We start from the raw sequence: 19,346 nt of genomic DNA on the forward strand, positions 1-19,346 counted from the left end.
AATATTGTATCTTTCAACTAACAAGTAGAAGAATGTGGGGGATCTCGCGCCACGTTAGTTGTCACGGTGACCGTGTACGGTGCATTTTCCGCTCTGCTGTCTTCACCGGAAACAACACGCTGCGGATTATGCTTTTTTACTATGCGGTAGGTAGCGAATGCACTCACTCAATAATTGCATAGGAAGTATATTGATAACGAGGAAGTATATTGATAACGAGCTATTGTAGTTTTACCTAAACCAAACAGTAACAAAGACGTTAACTAGCTAACGTTAACGTGCCCACTGACTGGTGTGTGTTGTGTTTTGTTCTTTCACAGGTGACAATGTGTGTGAGTTGATCAAATCAAATGTGTCACATACACATATTTAGAATATGTTTTTGCGGGTGTATCGAAATGCTTGTGTTCCTGATGTTGATCAAATCCTGACCTTGAATGAATAAAACGTCAGCATTATATTATAAATATATAATTATAAATTATAATTGTTGGCTGAACCAATTAAACCACCAATTTTTTGATGTTTTGGATTTAATACACGTTTTTGTTGTAGAAGTTTATTTTTGCTTAGTTCATCAGTCAATGAAACCAAACCACGATGGGTGATGTCACAGGAAAACGTCTGTCAGATTCTAATTCATTTAGCTGGCCTCTGACTTTCTGGAGTGTGTGTCTCATCTTTTTGAATGTACAACGCTGCTAAATGAGATCAGGCCAGCAAGTTTTAAGTGATGGGGTGAATTTCTGTGCAGTCAGATTGAATTACAGTCTGGTTGACTGGCTGCAGGATTCCAAAGAGAGGTATTTTGGAAATCTGCCCTCAAACCACTATGGAAATTGATATTGCAACTGTAAACAACAAAAAATGGTGTTCTGCTGGGTTTACCTGACTCATGTTTATTATGCTTTTTAGAAGCAGACTTCACAATCATAACCTATGTGTGACTATTTCAGAAAACTATATTCATGATACCAACAGTTCCATGGGCAACAATACGAAGACACAGACGTAGAAACCGTTCTATAAGGACATGCATCTACGATGTATCCTCTCTACAACAGGCAATATGAGGGTTGGTATGATCTTGACACCGAGATCATGGCATGAGATTCATGCATGTTTATGAAAGCTTGCAGTCTCGCGGTGAGTGAGATTACCCTGATGTACGTTCAAAATTAGATAAATTATCCTGCCATTCCACAGGATTTACAGGGGATGACAATGAGATGAGGGACAACATTCATAGAAGAACATGTCACAGTTCTTTCAGCTACTCATCTTTTGATGATGAAGAGGAGTTGGAGGATGAAGAACAGGTGAAGGCACCTGCGGAGGAGGAGTGTTCCCACAAGAGTGAAGGTGAGATAGAATCCAAGAACAGGATGGTACATAGCACCAACCATAGCTTGGTTGTTTTGTTTTCACTGTCAAAGGTAGAGCTGTAAGAAATGTTTAAGTCTATTGTATCATTAAAGTTTCAAAGAACAATGAAATCACTGAATTAACTACATGGTTTGGAAATTAGTTAAACTAACTAACTTTCACCAAACCAATGGAACTTGTAGTTAAACTAGTCGTGAAGCTACAGGTATTGTAACTGCTTCCCAAACTGCTCACCATATTGGCTAAAACCCAAACTTCTTCCCACACAGATGTGTCACGTGTTTCTCCACTACCCAGAACCACCCAGGTGGTATTTGAGATCCAGTCGGGAAGGGCTGTGCCTCGCCTCAGGGAGCCCCGACACCTGTACGGTGTGTCTGGACATGTGTCCCAAACACTGCCACGCTGGCCCCACGAGTGGGAGGTCATCCCGGGGGAAATTCAGCATATTGGTGAGAATACTACAGATTAAAGAGAAATGGGAGGTCTCAAGAGATGTCTAATCATTTAGAGGAAAGCTAGACTTTAGGCCAGTCAATATCACATTACAAGAGCACTTCATGTACTGAAAAGAGATTCAGGAAAAGCTCTCTCAATCTTAGATCCAAAGAGCACCTTTTTTATTTATATATTTTTTTACAAGCAAAGCAGCCCTCCCTATTTTGTCTCTTGTCTGTTGTCAGAGTGGGCTCCTCCCTTCCCAGAGCCGCTGTGTGCTCAGAAGAACACCAGCGAGTGGCTGAGACCAGAGTCTGAAGTGGAAGGCACCGTTGTGTATGACACACAGAGAAGTAAACTCAAATAAAATCAAATGTCCACTCTGTCAATCACTGAGCTCTTCCACACACCTGCCTGGGTACAAATAGAAGGCTGTTTGTTTTGTTTGGAGCTTCAGATGGGGGGGGGGGGGGGACGGGTACTCCACTGATTCCATTTCTCCAGTCAAGACAAATCAAGTGCACGTGGATAGAAACAAATGCTCATCCCCAGGACACGTCATGTGTCTCTTTGTTTTAAATGTCCATGTCTGTGCAGATAAAGAAAACTACTTCCTGGGTTCTCGTGTGGGGGGCCGTCGCTCCTCCCTGACCGCTGCTGCTGTGTCTCTCTCTGGCCCTGATGACATCACTCTGCTGTTCGAAGGACGCTTCGAGAGTGGCAACCTGCTGAAAGCAACCAGGGTGTGAGTACAGAGCATCCATAAGTATTGCAAACCCTCACACTGTCATTCAAGGTTATGAGTGAATGAATGTTCACTCACTTACAACTTATTTTCTGTGTTGTGTGATTCGATTTCAATCCTCGTATGTTGTCACACATCCTAGTTCTGAGTGAATGAATGTCCCCAGTCATTTTCATTCTGTATAATCTTATTTAATTTCATTCCAGTGGTGAATTTGATTATGAGCTCTCCCTGCGGACGGACCTGTACACAGAGAAGCACACTCAGTGGTTCTACTTCCGGGTGAGGAACACGAGGGCGGGGGTTCGTTACCGCTTCACCATCACCAACCTGCTGAAGGTAGGTAGTTATTACCATTTTTACTGGGACTCTTTTCCCTCACGTTTATTCTCTTCTCTTTTTATGTCGTGAAGTATTTTACAACATGTTCATATGACACACAGTAGCTTAACACTTAATAAGTAACAATAATGAATAGATGTTGATTTGAAGGTGACCAGTCTGTATGAAGAGGGGCAGCTGCCTCTGTTCTACTCTGAGGAGGAGGCCCGGATCCAGGGGGTGGGCTGGCACCGCGTGGGCCAACAGGTCTCCTACCAACGTAACGGACGGCACCACGCCGACCAGCCCTGCTACTCCCTCTCCTGGACCTTTTGCTTCCCTTATGACCAGGTAAAGGGACAGAACCACAGTGCTGAACTCTTATCCTCTTGTCTTGTGTAAATCAATGAAACGGTGCTTGGAGCCAACAATCAATCACATCATTAAATGGAAAAGGGCCAGCTCTGACTTTAATCATTTGTCCACATTCTGATTGTACCCACAGTTTGAGAAATATGTCTACACATGGTATTAAAATATGTCATATCCATCCACTGTGTCCGCATTGTGAATAGATTTCCTGGTTCGTCCCTGTATGCAAATTATTCGACAAGTATTATTTAAAAAATGATATGAATGTATTTATTTACATTTTACATATTGATGCCTTAAGTCAATAGTGGCACCTGTCAATGATTTTAGAAGGAGGGATAATCACTATTTAAATGGTGTGTCCAGATCTGTTTACACTTGTAAGATATCCAGACATAATGCCTGTCTGAATACCTCCTGAGGTGGTCAGGAAGATCTGATCACAATGCATCTTTTAATTGTCTACACTTGTCTAAAAATGTGGGCCCAATCAAAATGTGGACAAGATCAGATCAAAGGATGCATGTTAGAACCAGGTATAAATGATGATTTTGTTGTCATTTTCTTTGGCTTATTTAAGCAACATGTTACAATATATCAATATATATTATACTTCTCTTCAAATACACAATATAATACATTGTATTTACAATAGAGTGAAGTTGTTATTATTGTTACCTTGATCAGGACACCTGTTACCTGGCCCACTGCTTCCCTTACACCTACTCCAACCTGTGGGCCCACCTGTCCGAGATCGAGCAGGACCCCCACCGCTCGCGGTTCTGTAAGGTGCGGACTCTGTGCCGGTCGCTGGCGGGTAACCTGGTTCCGGTGCTGACGGTGACCAACCCATCCCATCGTGAGGACAGGATTCACAAGCCTGCTGTGGTGCTGACCGCCCGGATACACCCCGGGGAGACCAACAGGTAGAGAGACCAATGGGTACAGATCAACGGGTAGAGACCAACGGGTAGAGACCAACGGGTAGAGACCAACGGGTAGAGACCAACAGGTACAGACCAACAGGCAGTTAGTTACCAACGGGTACAGACCAACGGGTACAGATCAACGGGTAGTGCTTTGGACGTTTCTGAAATGGCACTCTATTCTGTATATCAGGGCTATTCAACTCTGACCCTACGAGGTCCGGAGCCCGCTGGTTTTCTGTTCTACCTGATAATTAATTGCAACCACCTGGTGTCCCAGGTCTAAATCAGTCCCTGATTAGAGGGGAACAATGAAAATGCAGTGGAACTAGCTTCCAGGTCCAGAGTTGAGGTTGAGGTCTCTGTATAGTGCACTGCTTCCAGGTCCAGAGTTGAGGTTGAGGTCTCTGTATAGTGCACTGCTTCCAGGCCCAGAGTTGAGGTTGAGGTCTCTGTATAGTGCACTGCTTCCAGGCCCAGAGTTGAGGTTGAGGTCTCTGTATAGTGCACTGCTTCCAGGCCCAGAGTTGAGGTTGAGGTCTCTGTATAGTGCACTGCTTTTGACCAAATTCAGAGTCCTGATTTCTTTATTGCCACGCAATCTAAGTGAAGTCTTATTTTCATTCCGTAAAGTATGGTAGGATAACTCTGATAGAGTGCCATACTATACATCAAATATACAATCGACCAACAGCTCCTGGGTGATGAGGGGTATCCTGAACTTCCTGCTGGGGGACTCTCCGGATGCGGCGCTACTCCGAGATGCCTTCGTCTTCAAGCTGGTGCCCATGCTGAACCCGGACGGGGTTATAGTAGGAAACTACCGCTGCTCGCTGACCGGACGTGACCTCAACCGCAACTACAAGTCCATCCTCAGAGACTCCTTCCCTACCGTGTGGGCCACACACACCATGGTCCAGAGGTACCAATCAATCAGTTAACCAATCAATCAGTTAAACAATCAACCAATCTATCCATAAATCAGTTAAACAATCAAATCAGTTAACCAATCAGTCAGACAATTTGATCAAACAATAATACCACATATGTTCTCCAGACTGTGTGAGGAGCGTAAGGTGCTGCTGTACTGTGATCTCCATGGACACAGCCGTAAACACAACGTCTTCACCTACGGCTGTGAGAACCCCCGGCCCGCTGACAGACACCCTCACGAACGAGTCTTCCCTCTGATGCTCAGCAAGAATTGCCCTGACATGGTTCATTACTCTTCCTCACTCATTGTTTTAGTCAAGACGAGGTTCCGTATCCACAAAGTGTGTCAGAGTATGTGCTGATCTAGGATCAGGTCCCCCACTGTCCATGTAATGTTATTCATTCTGATCTAAAAGGCTAATCTGATCCTAGAGCTGCGCTCCTACTCTGAGACACTTTATGAACCACAGCCCCAATGAAATGAAATGGCTGAGATAAGATCACACAGTTTAAACAGAATTTAGCTTGATCTGAACTGCCTAGTTCTTTCTCATGTTGGCTGTTGGTGTTTTCCAAGATTCAGCTAATCTTGTGTGTCCTCAGTTCTCGTTCGGGAGCTGTAAGTTCAAGGTACAGCGCAGTAAGGAGGGAACAGGCAGAGTGTCTCTGTGGAGGCTGGGGGTCCTCAACTCCTTCACCCTGGAGACATCGTTCTGTGGCTCTAACATCGGTAAGGATATCCACGGCAGCGTATCCTAGTGGTTAGAGCGTTGGGCCAGTAACCGAAAGGTTGCAAGAACGAATCCCCGAGCCGACAAGGTACAAATCTGTCGTTCTGCCCCTGAACAAGGCAGTTAACCCCACTGTTCCTAGGCCGTCATTGAAAATAAGAATTTGTTCTTAACTGACTTGCCGAGTTAAATAAAGGTAAAATAAAAAAAGGATAGCTGCATCTCTACCATGTCTCTCTAGCAGAAGAGAGAGAGAGACAGTGGAGACTACCAAACGTTAGTTACATTTTTATTTATTTATTTATTTCACCTTTATTTAACCAGGTAGGCTAGTTGAGAACAAGTTCTCATTTGCAACTGCGACCTGGCCAAGATAAAGCGTGGCAATTCAACACGTACAACAACAACAGAGTTACACATGGAATAAACAAAACATACAGTCAATAATACAGTAGAACAAAATAAAACAAAAAGTCTATATACAGTGAGTGAATGGAAAATAAACATTTCATAGACGTATTATTACTAAAGTACTTGATTCAGAGTGAACTCTGCACGTCTCAGAGTTTACAAGTCAGATTCAGACCAAAAGATGTTCACTTTTGGTTGGATTCCAGGTAAGAGGAAGGGGACCCATTTCAGCACTCAGGACCTAGAGATGTTGGGGGCTCAGTTCTGTGACACACTACTGGACTACTGTGACCCGGACCGGACAAAGGTGGGACCAGAATCGGACACAACTGTCTGTAGTCCTGCCGATATCTGCTTGTCCACAGTGTAAGCACAGTGGCTATACTGAAACAGATCTCACTGGTGTGTTGTTTCTGCAGTACAGCGCGTGTTTGAGAGAGCTACAGGAGATCATGAGACAGGAGGCAGGTTTGCCAATAGACAACAAGCCTACAGATACCTCACTGACCGACCACGAGGCCAGCACGAGTGGATCCAACAGCTCCCCGACGGATGGGCCTCCTACTCACCTCCAGGCCTTCAACAAGGTAGTAACAGTAGTATTTATTACTGTCTCGCTAACAAAAAGTTTTTGTCTCTGGGTAGGTGTTTTTCGAGGTGACTAATAACTGTTTGTATTCTCTTTATAACACAGATGACGTCCCGTAAGAAGCTGAAGTCCAAGAAGGAGAGGAACAGATCTCCCCTGGTCAGAGCCAGGGAGAGAGAGGAAAATGGGGTGAGTATCATCATTGGAATGTTTGTGTCATTCTCTCTCTCAATATGGACTACACTGTCAGATTTGTCCTTACGGATCAGTTTCCTTTGTTAGTTCATCTTAGTATGCTTGATTTTTGCTATCCTTTTACGTTACAGGATAATGGTGTCAAAAAGACGTTGAAGAAAAGCAAATATGTATTGAAGCCTGTAAGTCCCATGCTTTTAACATCACAGGCAATGAAAATGAAGAGGAACTCCCAAGTATAGTGCGTTTGGAAAGTATTCACACCCCTTCCCTTTTTCCACATTTTGTTAGTTACAGCCTTATTCTAAAATTACCTCATCCATCTACACACAATACCCCATAATGACATCACAATACCGCATAATGACATCACAGTACCTCATAATGACATCACAATACCCCATAATGACATCACAATACCCCATAATGACAAAGTGAAAACAGGTTTTTAGACATTTTTGCACATTTATTACAAATAAAAAACAGAAATACCTTATTTACATAAGTGTTCAGACCCTTTGCTATGAGACTCGAAATTGAGCTCAGGTGCATCCTGTTTCCATTGATCGTCCTTGAGATGTTTCTATAACTGAATTGGAGTCCACCTGTGGTAAATTCAATTGATTGGACATGATTTGGAAAAGCACACACCTGTCTATATAAGGTCCCTCAGTTGACAGTGCAAGTCAGAGCAAAAACCATGCCATGAGGTTGAAGAAATTGTCCATAGAGCTCTGAGACAGGATTGTGTCGAGGCACAGATCTGGGGAAGGGTACCAAAAAATGTCTGCAGCATCAGGCCTTTATGTTAGAGTACAGCCCGCTTGGTTTGAACTCTTTGGCCTGAATGCCAAGCATCATGTCTGGAGGAAACCTTGCACAATCCCTACGGTGAAACATGGTGGTGGCAGCATCATGCTGTGGGGATGTTTTTCAGAGGCAGTGACTGTGAGACTAGTCAGGATCGAGGGAAAGATAAACGGAGCAAAGTACAGAGAGATCCTTGATGAAAACCTGCTCCAGAGAACTGAAGACCTCAGACTGGGACGAAGGTTCACCTTCCAGCAGGACAACGACCCCAAGCACACAGCCAAAACAATGCAAGGGTGACTTCGGGACAAGTCTCTGAATGTCCTTGAGTGGCCCAGCCAAAGGCCGGACTTGAACCCGATCCAACATGAAAATAGCTGTGCAGCAACGCTCCCCATCCAACCTGACAGAGCAGAGAGGATCTGCAGAGAGTAATGGGAGAAACTTCCCAAATACAGATTTGCCAAGCTTGTAGCGTTATACCCAAGACTTGAGGCTGTAATCGCTGCCAAAGGTGCTTCAACAAAGTACTGAGTAAAGGGTCTTAATACTTATGTAAATGTGATGTTTCAGTTTTGTATATTATTTTTTGCTTTGTTATTATGGGGTGTTGTGTGTTGATTGATCAGGGAAAAAATCAATTGAATCCATTTTAGAATAAGGCTGTAACGTAACAAAATGTGGAAAAAGTCAAGTGGTTTGAATACTTCTGAATGCACTGTACATATTGATAAATGTGCACACCTGAACATGTGTATAGCATGGATGGAATATGTGGAATATGTTAGGACAAAGGCCATAATCAGCTAACCACTTGGGGCCATTAGCACTTGTTAGTGTGACTGACATGGAGCTAGCAAGTCCTTCTCCTCTGCCAGCCTACCCTGACCCTGACCATTACCCTGACCCTGACCATTACCCTGACCATTACTCTGACCCTGACCATTACCCTAACCCTGATCATGACCCTGACCATTACCCTGACCATTACCCTGACCATTACCCTGACCCTGACCATTACCCTGACCATAACCCTGACCCTGACCATTACCCTGACCATTACCCTGACCATTACCCTGACCATTACCCTGACCCTGACCATTACCCTGACCATAACCCTGACCCTAACCCTGACCATTACCCTGACCATTACCCAGACCATTACCCTAACCCTGATCATGACCCTGACCATTACCCTGACCCTGACCTTGACCATTACCCTGACCATTACCCTGACCCTGACCATGACCCTGACCATTACCATGACCCTGACCCTGACCATTACCCTGCCCTGACCCGGACCCTGACCCTGACCCTGACCCTGCTCACCAATCTGATGAAAAGGAAAGCATGTCAGGTGAAACAGGAACTGGTGGATAGATGTACGAGGGAGGGCTACGCTCTTAGAAAAAAAGGTGCCATTTCGAACCCTTTGAAGAACCCTTTTTAGTTCCAGGTAGAACCCTTTTGGTTCCATGTAGAACCCTTTCCACAGAGGATTTTACATGGAACCCTCCAAAATATCCCCCCACTGCCTTTTTTCTAAGAGTGTAGAGAGTGTGGTGTCACTTACACAACCATTGTGTGGTGTCTCCTCTAAGGTTATGTTAACGTTTTTTGTGCAGTCAAGTTCATCAGAAATTATCTGTTGTATTAGCTACAACCATTGTGTCAAATGTGTTGTACGTCAGTTGTAGAACTTGAGTGTGTATGGGGCCTCTGTTTGTGTTCCAGTTAAAGGCTCCTCCAGCAGTGCCCAGGAGGGAACCTCCAAAATGGAGGGAGAGACAACTGGTCCCCCCTGAGCCCAGTCCTACAGATAAGAAGGCAGTCTATCGTTCCTTCTGAACGGAGAGAAAGACTGTTACACTGGTTATATTTTTCATCATTCTCTTACCCCCCTCAAGTGGTGTAGGAGAATACTGCGTTCCCACGTTCGCACTCACAACATGATATTCATTTGAACCACTGAATGTCTGTTTTCTCCTGTTGTGCATGTAAATAAGCATTCCTCTTAAGCATGTGTTTATTTCTGCATCCCTCAGTTATTCCTTTATCATGATGATACATGTTCAGAGCATGTATCACCGTCCTCCCTGCGTGTTTCCTCCAGGTATCTGTCCTATACCTTGTCTTTGACACAAAGAAGCCGGCCATGACATCGAAGGTAGAACTCTTATTGACAAGTCAAAGCCGACAACACTTTGTTTTACACTACAGTACGTTATTTGAAGGATCGGCTTGTCTTGGTTTCGATTTTACAGTCGGAGTACCTGCAGCACCTGATGGCTGATTATGTGAGGAGCAGGATGCAGTTGACCCTCAATGGTAGAGTAGGTCTTTTCAAGGTCCTCTCCTCTCCTCTTCTCTCCTCTCCTCTCTCCTCTCCTCTCCTCTCCTCTCCTCTCCTCTCTTTTCCTCTCCTCTCCTCTCCTCTACTCTCCTCTTCTCTCCTCTCTCCTCTCCTCTCCTCTCCTCTCCTCTCCTCTCCTCCCTTTTCCTCTCCTCTCCTCTTCTCTCCTCTCCTCTCCTCTCCTCCTCCTCTCTTCTCTTCTCTTCTCTTCTCTTCTCTTCTCCTCTCCTCTCTTTTCCTCTCTCCTCTCCTCTCTTCTCTTCTCTTCTCCTCTCCTCTCTTCTCCTCTCCTCTCCTCCCTTTTCCTCTCCACTCCTCTCTTCTCCTCTCCTCTCCTCCCTTTTCCTCTCCTCTCCTCTCCACTCCTCTCCTCCTTCTTCTCCTCTCCTCTCTTCTCTTCTCCTCTCCTCTCTTTTCCTCTCTTCTCTTTGCTTCTCTTCTCTGCCTTCAATACTTCTCTCTGTAACACCACATACCTGCCTCTCATTAGTAATCTGTATCCATCCATCCCATCTTGTCCATGTTGCACTGTAGGCTACGACTGGGGTCCTTGCCAGTGCCCCCAGGCCACCCACCTGCCCCACTCACAGCTTCCCCGGGACAACAGAGACGGGGAGCGACTGCCCGGCCTTCCTAATCTGCCTGTAGGAGACAAGTCCATCAGAAGGCTCTCCCCAGTCCAGTGTAAGCAGAGAGTGGTAGATGGAACTGTTACAGCCATAGAATCAAAATGACTAGAAAGGGCATTGCAATTGAATTCAAAGCGTACCAGTCAAATTGCCATTGTCTGAGACGTTGTTGTCGTTTTTTTAGAAATTGCCATTCCCTGCTCTCTTTGACATACTGTATGTGAAAGGCATTCTATTTATTCTAAATTCTTATCTCTCTCTCAACAGGGAGAGGACCCACATCCTACACCGCCCCATCCAGCCTGCAACTCCCATCCAACAGGTAAAGACACATAGTTACCCATTGATATACATAAATATAGATATGTAGATGTGCAAATGTTGACGTACCTTCAGTAAACATACAATAGTAGACATTATAGGTGTGTGTGTGTGTGTGTGTGTGTGTGTGTGTGTGTGTGTGTGTGTGTGTGTGTGTGTGTGTGTGTGTGTGTGTGTGTGTGTGTGTGTGTGTGTGTGTGTGTGTGTGTGTGTGTCTGTGTCTGTGTGTGTGTGTAGTCAGGCGAAGTGCAGCATAGCTCAGGGACACCAGTGTAAGTGCCAGCTGTGGTACGGTCTAGGACTGACGGAGGACAGGACCGGGAGGACAACAACAGGACTCAGGAAGACCAAGGATATCAGTGGCAGCCACTAGAAAATACATAGCCTTTTATTCTCCACAGACAGACCTCACACAGTAACCCTCGCTCTACCTGTCCAAGATCACTCATTAAACGTGCTGTCATTTGTGTGTTGTAATCATGTTTACAAGCTTTATCTGTTGATGTCTTATTTAATTTCACCCAGTTTAGTATCTCAATAGATTATCTCAAATAGACAGTCAAATATCCACCAACAGAAGCCTGTTTGATATGTTATTCCTCTCACATTAAGATGCTCTTAGAGTACTCTGGTACAATACACTGTCCAAGAGTCGGTAGTACAAAGAGATAAAGCGACAGTTGGACAGACACCAGACGGTCTCCATATTCCTAACAGAAAAACGGGCTAACACAACAGCGGCTGTTATCCGTACACACATTGCCACACAAGATAAAACATAGATGGCGCTTGTCCAAAGTGAGTGAAGAGTTAGGAGGTACAGGTACATTACAGGAGGCTGAGGATGAAATAAACATTTATTAACACATTTCATTAACAGTATATTCACTACCATGTGTTGACATGCAGGTTTGGGGTCAATTCCATTTCAATTGAGGAAATAAGCATGAAAATCTGATTCCAATTCTCCATTTGTTTTTCACTTAATTTTACTTCCTGAATATTTCCTAAATTAAAATGTAATTGATCCCAACCCTGGTGACATGCCAAACCCATTTTACCTTAGGATGGATGTATTGAATCTCTGTTCATAGATTCCCTCCACTGCCTCCGGTTCCTGTGAGGGAGTTTGTCTCTGAGCCTGAGGAGCTACCCAGCATGTCAGCAGGGATGGAATGGCTGTTTCTGCGACCACTATGCCCCATATTCACCCACCTGGGGACCGACTCAGACTCAGGAGCCTGTTTCCAAAGGTGAGTGGCATTTCATTAGCCTGATCCCAGGTCTGTTTGGGTTCCAAAAGTAACTTCAGCATACAAAACAACTGAATCAAACAAAAAGTTTAAATCGATTAATCAAATTAATGTAATGAAATTTCAATCACATTCCTGTCTGAACACAATGGAATTTTAATTCCAGTTTACAATATATAAATAGTCAGTACAGAATACTGTTAGTGCCTGACAATAAAACAAGTTTAACATTAAAACAATAATATGTTACCCCCCTTTTTATCCTATATACAGCACATGTCATTCTGATCCGGCGAGAATGACACACAACAAGAAGAAGCGGAAAGTAACTGAAGAAATGAAAAGAAACAGATCGGTACATCATCAACACAACAAGACCACATCAGGAACCTCATCGATGAATGTGAGCTAATGTACTGCATTGTAATGTAATACTATGTACTGAATCAATATTCATATTCAGACCGTATGAAGTTATTTTAAGTGTTAAAAACATCACACAATAATTACAGTTGAAGTTGAAAGCTTACATACACTAAAGGTTGGAGTCATTAAAACTAGTTTTTCAACCACTCCACAAATTTCTTGTTAACAAACTATAGTTTTGGCAAGTCGGTTAGGACATCTACTTTGTGCATGACACAAGTCATTTTTCCAACAATTGTTTACAGACAGATTATTTCACTTATAATTCACTGTATCACAATTCCAGTGGGTCATAAGTTGACATACACTAAGTTGACTGTGCCTTTAAACAGCTTGAAAAATTCCAGAAAATTATGTCATGGCTTTAGAAGCTTCTGCTAGACTAATTTACAATATTTGAGTCAATTGGAGGTGTACCTGTGGATGTATTTCAAGGCCTACCTTCAAACTCAGTGCCTCGATGGTTGACATCATGGGAAAATCAAAAGAAATCAACCAAGACCTTGGAAAAAAAATTGTAGCCCTCTACAAGTCTGGTTCATCCATGGGAGCAATTTCCAAAACTCCTGAAGGTGCCATGTTCATCTGTACAAACAATAATACAAGATGGTAACTACTAACAATTGGATACCACGAAATTGGGGAGAAAATTAAAATAAGATAAAAAAAGATTCCCCTACCCCTAAATAGTAGCCAGGCTGTTGTCTATTCTCATGTGACAGATGGTACATAAATATACCATACATTATTTGAGTAGCTGGCTGAGTAGCTGGCTGAGTAGCTGGCTGAGTAGTTTGCCAGCACACACACAATATTTATTTAAAGAATTCCACTATCATTTATTTTCCAGGTAAGTTGACTGAAAACACATTCTCATTTACAGCCAGCTACTCAAATAATGTATGGTATATTTATGTATCATCTGTCACAAGAGAATAGACAACAGCTGCTAAGGCTGCTATTTAGGGGGAATAGTTACAGGGGAGAGGAGGATGAATGAGCAAATTGTAAGCTGGGGATGATTAGGTGACCATGATGGTATGAGGGACAGCTTGGGAATGTAGCCAGGACACCAGGGTTAACACCTCTACTCTTACGATATGTGCCATGGGATATTTAGTGACCGTTTAACGTCCCCTCCGAAAGACAGCACCCTACATAGGGCAGTGTCCCCAATCACTGCCCTGGGGTATTGGGATATTTTTTTAGACCTGAGGAAAGAGTGTCTCCTACTGGCCCCCCAACACCTCTTCCAGAAGCATCTGGTCTCCCATCTAGGGACCAACCATGACCAACCCTGCTTAGCTTCAGAAGCAAGCCAGCAGTGGGATGCAGGGTGGTATGCTGCTATCCTGGGTACCAGTCTGTTTAGAGAACATTCCACTGCTTGGTCTATCCTGGGTACCAGTCTGTTTAGAGAACATTCCACTGCTTGGTTTATCCTGGGTACCAGTCTGTTTAGAGAACATTCCACTGCTTGGTTTATCCTGGGTACCAGTCTGTTTAGAGAACATTCCACTGCTTGGTTTATCCTGGGTACCAGTCTGTTTAGAGAACATTCTACTGCTTGGTTTATCCTGGGTACCAGTCTGTTTAGAGAACATTCCACTGTTTGTACTCAGTGTCATATGCCAACGAGTTTAGCGTGACAGTTGTGGTAAGGAGTGTAATGATAGCTAAACAGACTGGTAGCCAGACTAGAGATTAGCCCCATGCCAAAGCAAAGCCAGCTCCCCCTGGTGGCCAGTGTGTGTATGGTCTACATGGTCTCTGTGGTGAGGCCGACGACCTGCGGCTGCACTCAGTTCCTGCTGCAGTTAAACAGGCAGGCACCGCTGCAGTGGCTGTTCCTCTCAGACAGCAGCACGTGCAGCACAGGGTTAACACAGGGGTGGAGGTACCGAAGCACGCTGCAGGTGAAGTAGAAATCTCCCAGGACTGGCCGTGGCGATGGAGACGTACACACACAGCTCCAAGATGTACCTAATAAAGAAGAGTCATCAGAATAGTTATTCACTCTTTAGGGCACTATGGGCCCTGGTCAAATCTAGTGCACTATATTGGGAATAAGATGCCATTTAAGAAAAGGATGCAAAAATAATTTCCTAATGGAGAAATGAAGTCATTATCATCATCATCATCATCATACCCGGGCAGCCAGCAGACAAGAGAAGGCTCCGGCTGCCAGGAAGACCATGAGGGAGGCTCGCCGCGTGCTGTCGGGCACTACAGATATGACAGGGCTCTTGTGGAGGAAGCAGACCAGGCGGGTGTAGTTGAAAGCGATCAACAGCATGGGGACAAAGAGGTAGAGAATGTACTGGCTCAGGGCCGCCTGTTGGATTTGAATGTTTGTGTGCTCTCATATTAACATTTGACACCATTTTGTTTTAGAAAATTAAATAACAGTACAATTATTATTTATTTTTCAAAACAGACCTGGTTACTTCCAGTGACATTCTTTGAATTAAACATAAGGCTTCTTGTCACACATTATGTTTATCTGAAATTGCACTCTATTCCCAAAAACCTGGGGTGGCAGGTATCCTAGTGGTTACCGCGCTGGGCCAGTAACCGAAAGGTTGCTAGATCGAATCCCCGAGCTGACAAGGTAAAAATCTGTTGTTCTGCCCCTGAACAAGGCAGTTAACCCACTGTTCCTAGGCCGTCATTCTAAATAAGAATTTGTTTTTAACTGATTTGCCTAGTTAAGTAAAGGCTAAATAAAAAATGAAGTGGACCAGGTAAAAAGTTGGTTACCATATAACAAATAGGGTACAGTATCAAACCAAGCCATTGTTGGTAGTGGTTCTCTTGCATGTTGGACAGATAGATAGTAACATCAGCCAGGCCAGGCCCCAAAGCTATCCTTAGTGCCAAAGATCCTGAGAGGCAGACTGATAAAGATGTCTGATGCCCAGATCAGGATCACCAGGTCCATGGTAGTAGGGGTTGATGTTGATCATGGCCTGGCGTCATGGACACAGCTCACAGGCTTTAGGGGCTCACATACCCATCTCAACCCTCCAGTATAGTAACTGGCCCACATCCCAACCCTCCAGTATAGTAACTGGCTCACATCCCAACCCTCCAGTATAGTAACTGGCCCACATCCCAACCCTCCAGTATAGTAACTGGCCCACATCCCAACCCTCCAGTATAGTAACTGGCCCACATCCCAACCCTCCAGTATAGTAACTGGCCCACATCCCAACCCTCCAGTATAGTAACTGTCCCACATCCCAACCCTCCAGTATAGTAACTGGCCCACATCCCAACCCTCCAGTATAGTAACTGGCCCACATCCCAACCCTCCAGTATAGTAACTGGCCCACATCCCAACCCTCCAGTATAGTAACTAGCTCACATCCCAACCCTCCAGTATAGTAACTAGCTCACATACCCATCTCAACAGTTTTTTATGTGTGTTTTTTTTCCTCGATTCAAACTGGCAACCCTCAGGTTGCTGGCCCACCACAATTTTCCAGTCAGACCTGGGATTCGAACCGGCAACCTACGTGACTACAGGGTGAAGGGGATGAGCAGCAAGGTGAGGAGGTCTGCCAGAGCCATGCTCTCTGACCTCTAACAGCCAGAAGCATACCACCCTGTATCCCATGCTGGATTTCCTCTGAAGCTATGCAGGGTTGGTCCTGGATGGGAGACCAGATGCTGCTGGAAGTAGTGTTGGAGGACCAGTAGGAGGCACTCTTTCCTCTTGTCTAAAAAAAATATCCCGTGGCAGTGCATTGCCCTGTGTAGGGTGCTGTGGGATGGGGATGGGATATTAAACAGGTGTCCTGACTCTCTGTGGTCACTGAAGATCCCATGGCACTTATTGTAAGAGTAGGGGTGTTAACCCCGGTGTCCTGGCTAAATTCCCAATTTGTCCATCATGGCCACCTAATTATCCCCAGCTTCCAAATGGCTCATTCATCCCCCCTCCCCTTTAACTGTTCCCGAGGTCGTTGCTGTAAATTAGAAGTTCTTCTCAGTCAAGTTACCTGGTAAAATAAGGGATAAATAACCTACCTGAGTGCATTGTGAAGGGGATGAGCAGCATGCCGGGGAAGTCTGCCAAGGCCATGCTGAGCAGCAGGATATCCAGCCGGTTCTTCCTCGGGGTGTTTTACTTGGCAAAGAGAGAACACCATCAGGTTGGCATTGAAACCGATGCCCAGGATCACCCCTCCAGCTACAGGAGAAGATCAGGGAGGACATGTTGGGGACAGCCTGTTTTGAGATACAGGGAAGGCTTAGTTAATGTTTGGGATAGTTCCATTTCACACTGCAAAATCAGGCCTATTTTTTGGTGAAAACGAAATACACTTTATATACTTGGAATATAATTAGCTTGATTTAGGTTTTATAACCACAAATAACTGAAAAAACTGACAAAATCACTGTTATTATAGTATTTAAAACTAAATCAAATCAAATCAAATGTTATTTGTCACATACACATGGTTAGCAGATGTTAATGCGAGTGTAGCGAAATGCTTGTGCTTCTAGTTCCGACAATGCAGTAATAACCAACAAGTAATCTAACTAACAATTCCAAAACTACTGTCTTATACACAGTGTAAGGGGATAAAGAATATGTACATAAGGATATATGAATGAGTGATGGTACAGAGCAGCATAGGCAGGATACAGTAGATGGTATCGAGTACAGTATATACATGAGGTGAGTATGTAAACAAAGTGGCATAGTTAAAGTGGCTAGTGATACATGTATTACATAAGGATGCAGTCGATGATATAGAGTACAGTATATACGTATGCATATGAGATGAATAATGTAGGGTAAGCAACATTATATAAGGTAGCATTGTTTAAAGTGGCTAGTGATATATTTACATCATTTCCCATCAATTCCCATTATTAAAGTGGCTGGAGTTGAGTCAGTGTCAGTGTCAGTGTGTTGGCAGCAGCCACTCAATGTTAGTGGTGGACATGTTCTGTTTCTGAAATAATAGTTTGGATGACTCTGTTCTGCTCTTGTGGGGTACTCGCCATACTCTTAGTTTATTGAGTGAAGTTCATGTGTACCAAGATAAATTGCAGTTCTCCGACATGGGTGAATTCGGCAGCCACTCCGTGAATTTAATTTAGAAGGTCCCCATAATGATGAAAATTGTTTAAGAAAACGGTATTTCGTGTGAGAATAAATATGTGATTTGATTTGATCCTTGACTCTCTGTATTAAACTTTGATTGTGGCCTATGGAGCAAAGAAAAGCGAACACCACTCACAGGTCAAATTGATTCTGGTCGACTGAGTTTAAAGATACAGACTCACACAGACTCACACTCCAGTGTTTTGAATTCCACAGAGGTTTATGACTGTATGAATGTATATTTTCATATTTTTTGTTGTTGACATTGGCAGTTTCTATGGCAATTACTGTAGGCTATTATTGTGGCTGAATGGAAGTGATAAAGTGAGAGGTCTTATCACAGACCTTCTCCGACCTTTCATAGAACAAGGATCCTTCCTGTTCTGTTGTCTGTTCCCTCCCTCCCTCCTCTTTCTCCCTCCCTCCCTCCCTCCCTCCCTCCCTCCCTCCCTCCCTCCCTCCTATCTCTCCCCCTCCCTCCCTCCCTCCCTCCCTCCCTCCCTCCCTCCCTCCCTCCCTCCCTCTCTCTCTCTCTCTCTCTCTCTCTCTCTCTCTCTCTCTCTCTCTCAGTGAGTGAGTTATTAATGCCTCTGTCCATTCTTACATTGATTTTTTTCATAGCTGTGGAGCTATAGTCTTCTGACGGAGTCTTTATCAGGACATTCTGCTATGTTTATGACTGTCCAGCTAATTGCCTGTGCCCGAGGCTCTTAGGACAGGATGTAGCTAGTCTACTAACTCTGCTGCCTGGTACTCTCTCTCCTCTCCTCCATTACCAGCAGATCCATGCCTGTGTCCCAAATGGCCCCCTATGTCCTATCCAGTGCACTACCTTTGACCAGGGCCCAGCACTATACAAGGAATAGGGTGCCATTTGGGACGCAAGCCCATAATATACAGTCCATTCAGTCAGAGAGAGGCTGTTAAAATACACCACGTGGTTCTCTAGTGTGACATGAACAACCTTGTAAGGTACCTTGTGAACAGTCAACAAATACATAGATGAATTTCTCTTTCATAACTCCACGTTCAATGAGAGAGAATACTAAGATAGAGTATTTGATTGTAGTGCATCACATAAAGAGAGAACACAATGTTTTCATGAAGATTTTAATCTTTGGTTTGATTATTATTATTATTATTTTAATGATTGTGCTCTCAGTGCAAATGCTAAACATGACATGAATCTTAACAAGTCTGTAATCATTCCAACAGTTTAAACTCTGGCTTGTTTTTATAAAAAATATATATATTTTAAAACTAGAGAGAATTTGATGGACGATCCAATAACTTACTAGTCAATGAGATGATTGGGTAATATTAGAAACCAAGAAGAAAATAAAAAATAAAGGGTTTATCAACAAAGGAACGTTTTCTTTCTTAATTCA

At 43.9% G+C, this 19,346-nt stretch overlaps 1 protein-coding gene and 1 pseudogene across 1 annotated transcript; one reads left to right on the plus strand and one right to left on the minus strand.

Moving 5' to 3' along the window:
* The first annotated feature begins 976 nt into the window (after nt 1–976).
* LOC139383096 (cytosolic carboxypeptidase 2-like) lies at nt 977–9,818 on the plus strand. Its single transcript, XM_071127410.1, has 16 exons — nt 977–1,075; nt 1,207–1,362; nt 1,656–1,838; nt 2,070–2,177; nt 2,422–2,569; nt 2,776–2,908; nt 3,062–3,241; nt 3,950–4,188; nt 4,883–5,110; nt 5,246–5,405; nt 5,725–5,851; nt 6,470–6,570; nt 6,683–6,850; nt 6,958–7,041; nt 7,179–7,229; nt 9,592–9,818. Exons 1-16 carry the CDS (start codon nt 1,045–1,047, stop codon nt 9,703–9,705), a joined length of 2,211 nt encoding a protein of 736 aa, XP_070983511.1. The 5' UTR covers nt 977–1,044; the 3' UTR covers nt 9,706–9,818.
* A 4,780-nt stretch (nt 9,819–14,598) lies between these two features.
* Nucleotides 14,599–17,858, minus strand: LOC139378501 (melanin-concentrating hormone receptor 1-like; annotated as a pseudogene).
* Between the last annotated feature and the right edge of the window lie 1,488 nt (nt 17,859–19,346).

This window comes from Oncorhynchus clarkii, chromosome 2 (genome assembly GCF_045791955.1).
Source record: "Oncorhynchus clarkii lewisi isolate Uvic-CL-2024 chromosome 2, UVic_Ocla_1.0, whole genome shotgun sequence".
Taxonomy (NCBI): Eukaryota; Metazoa; Chordata; class Actinopteri; order Salmoniformes; family Salmonidae; genus Oncorhynchus; species Oncorhynchus clarkii.

Coding starts and splice junctions, on each gene's coding strand:
- LOC139383096 (XM_071127410.1), top strand. CDS start 1,045: ATGTATCCTCTCTACAACAGGCAATATGAGG. Junction 2,909..3,061: donor CCATCACCAACCTGCTGAAG/GTAGGTAGTTAT, acceptor GTTGATTTGAAG/GTGACCAGTCTGTATGAAGA. Junction 6,571..6,682: donor GTGACCCGGACCGGACAAAG/GTGGGACCAGAA, acceptor TTGTTTCTGCAG/TACAGCGCGTGTTTGAGAGA.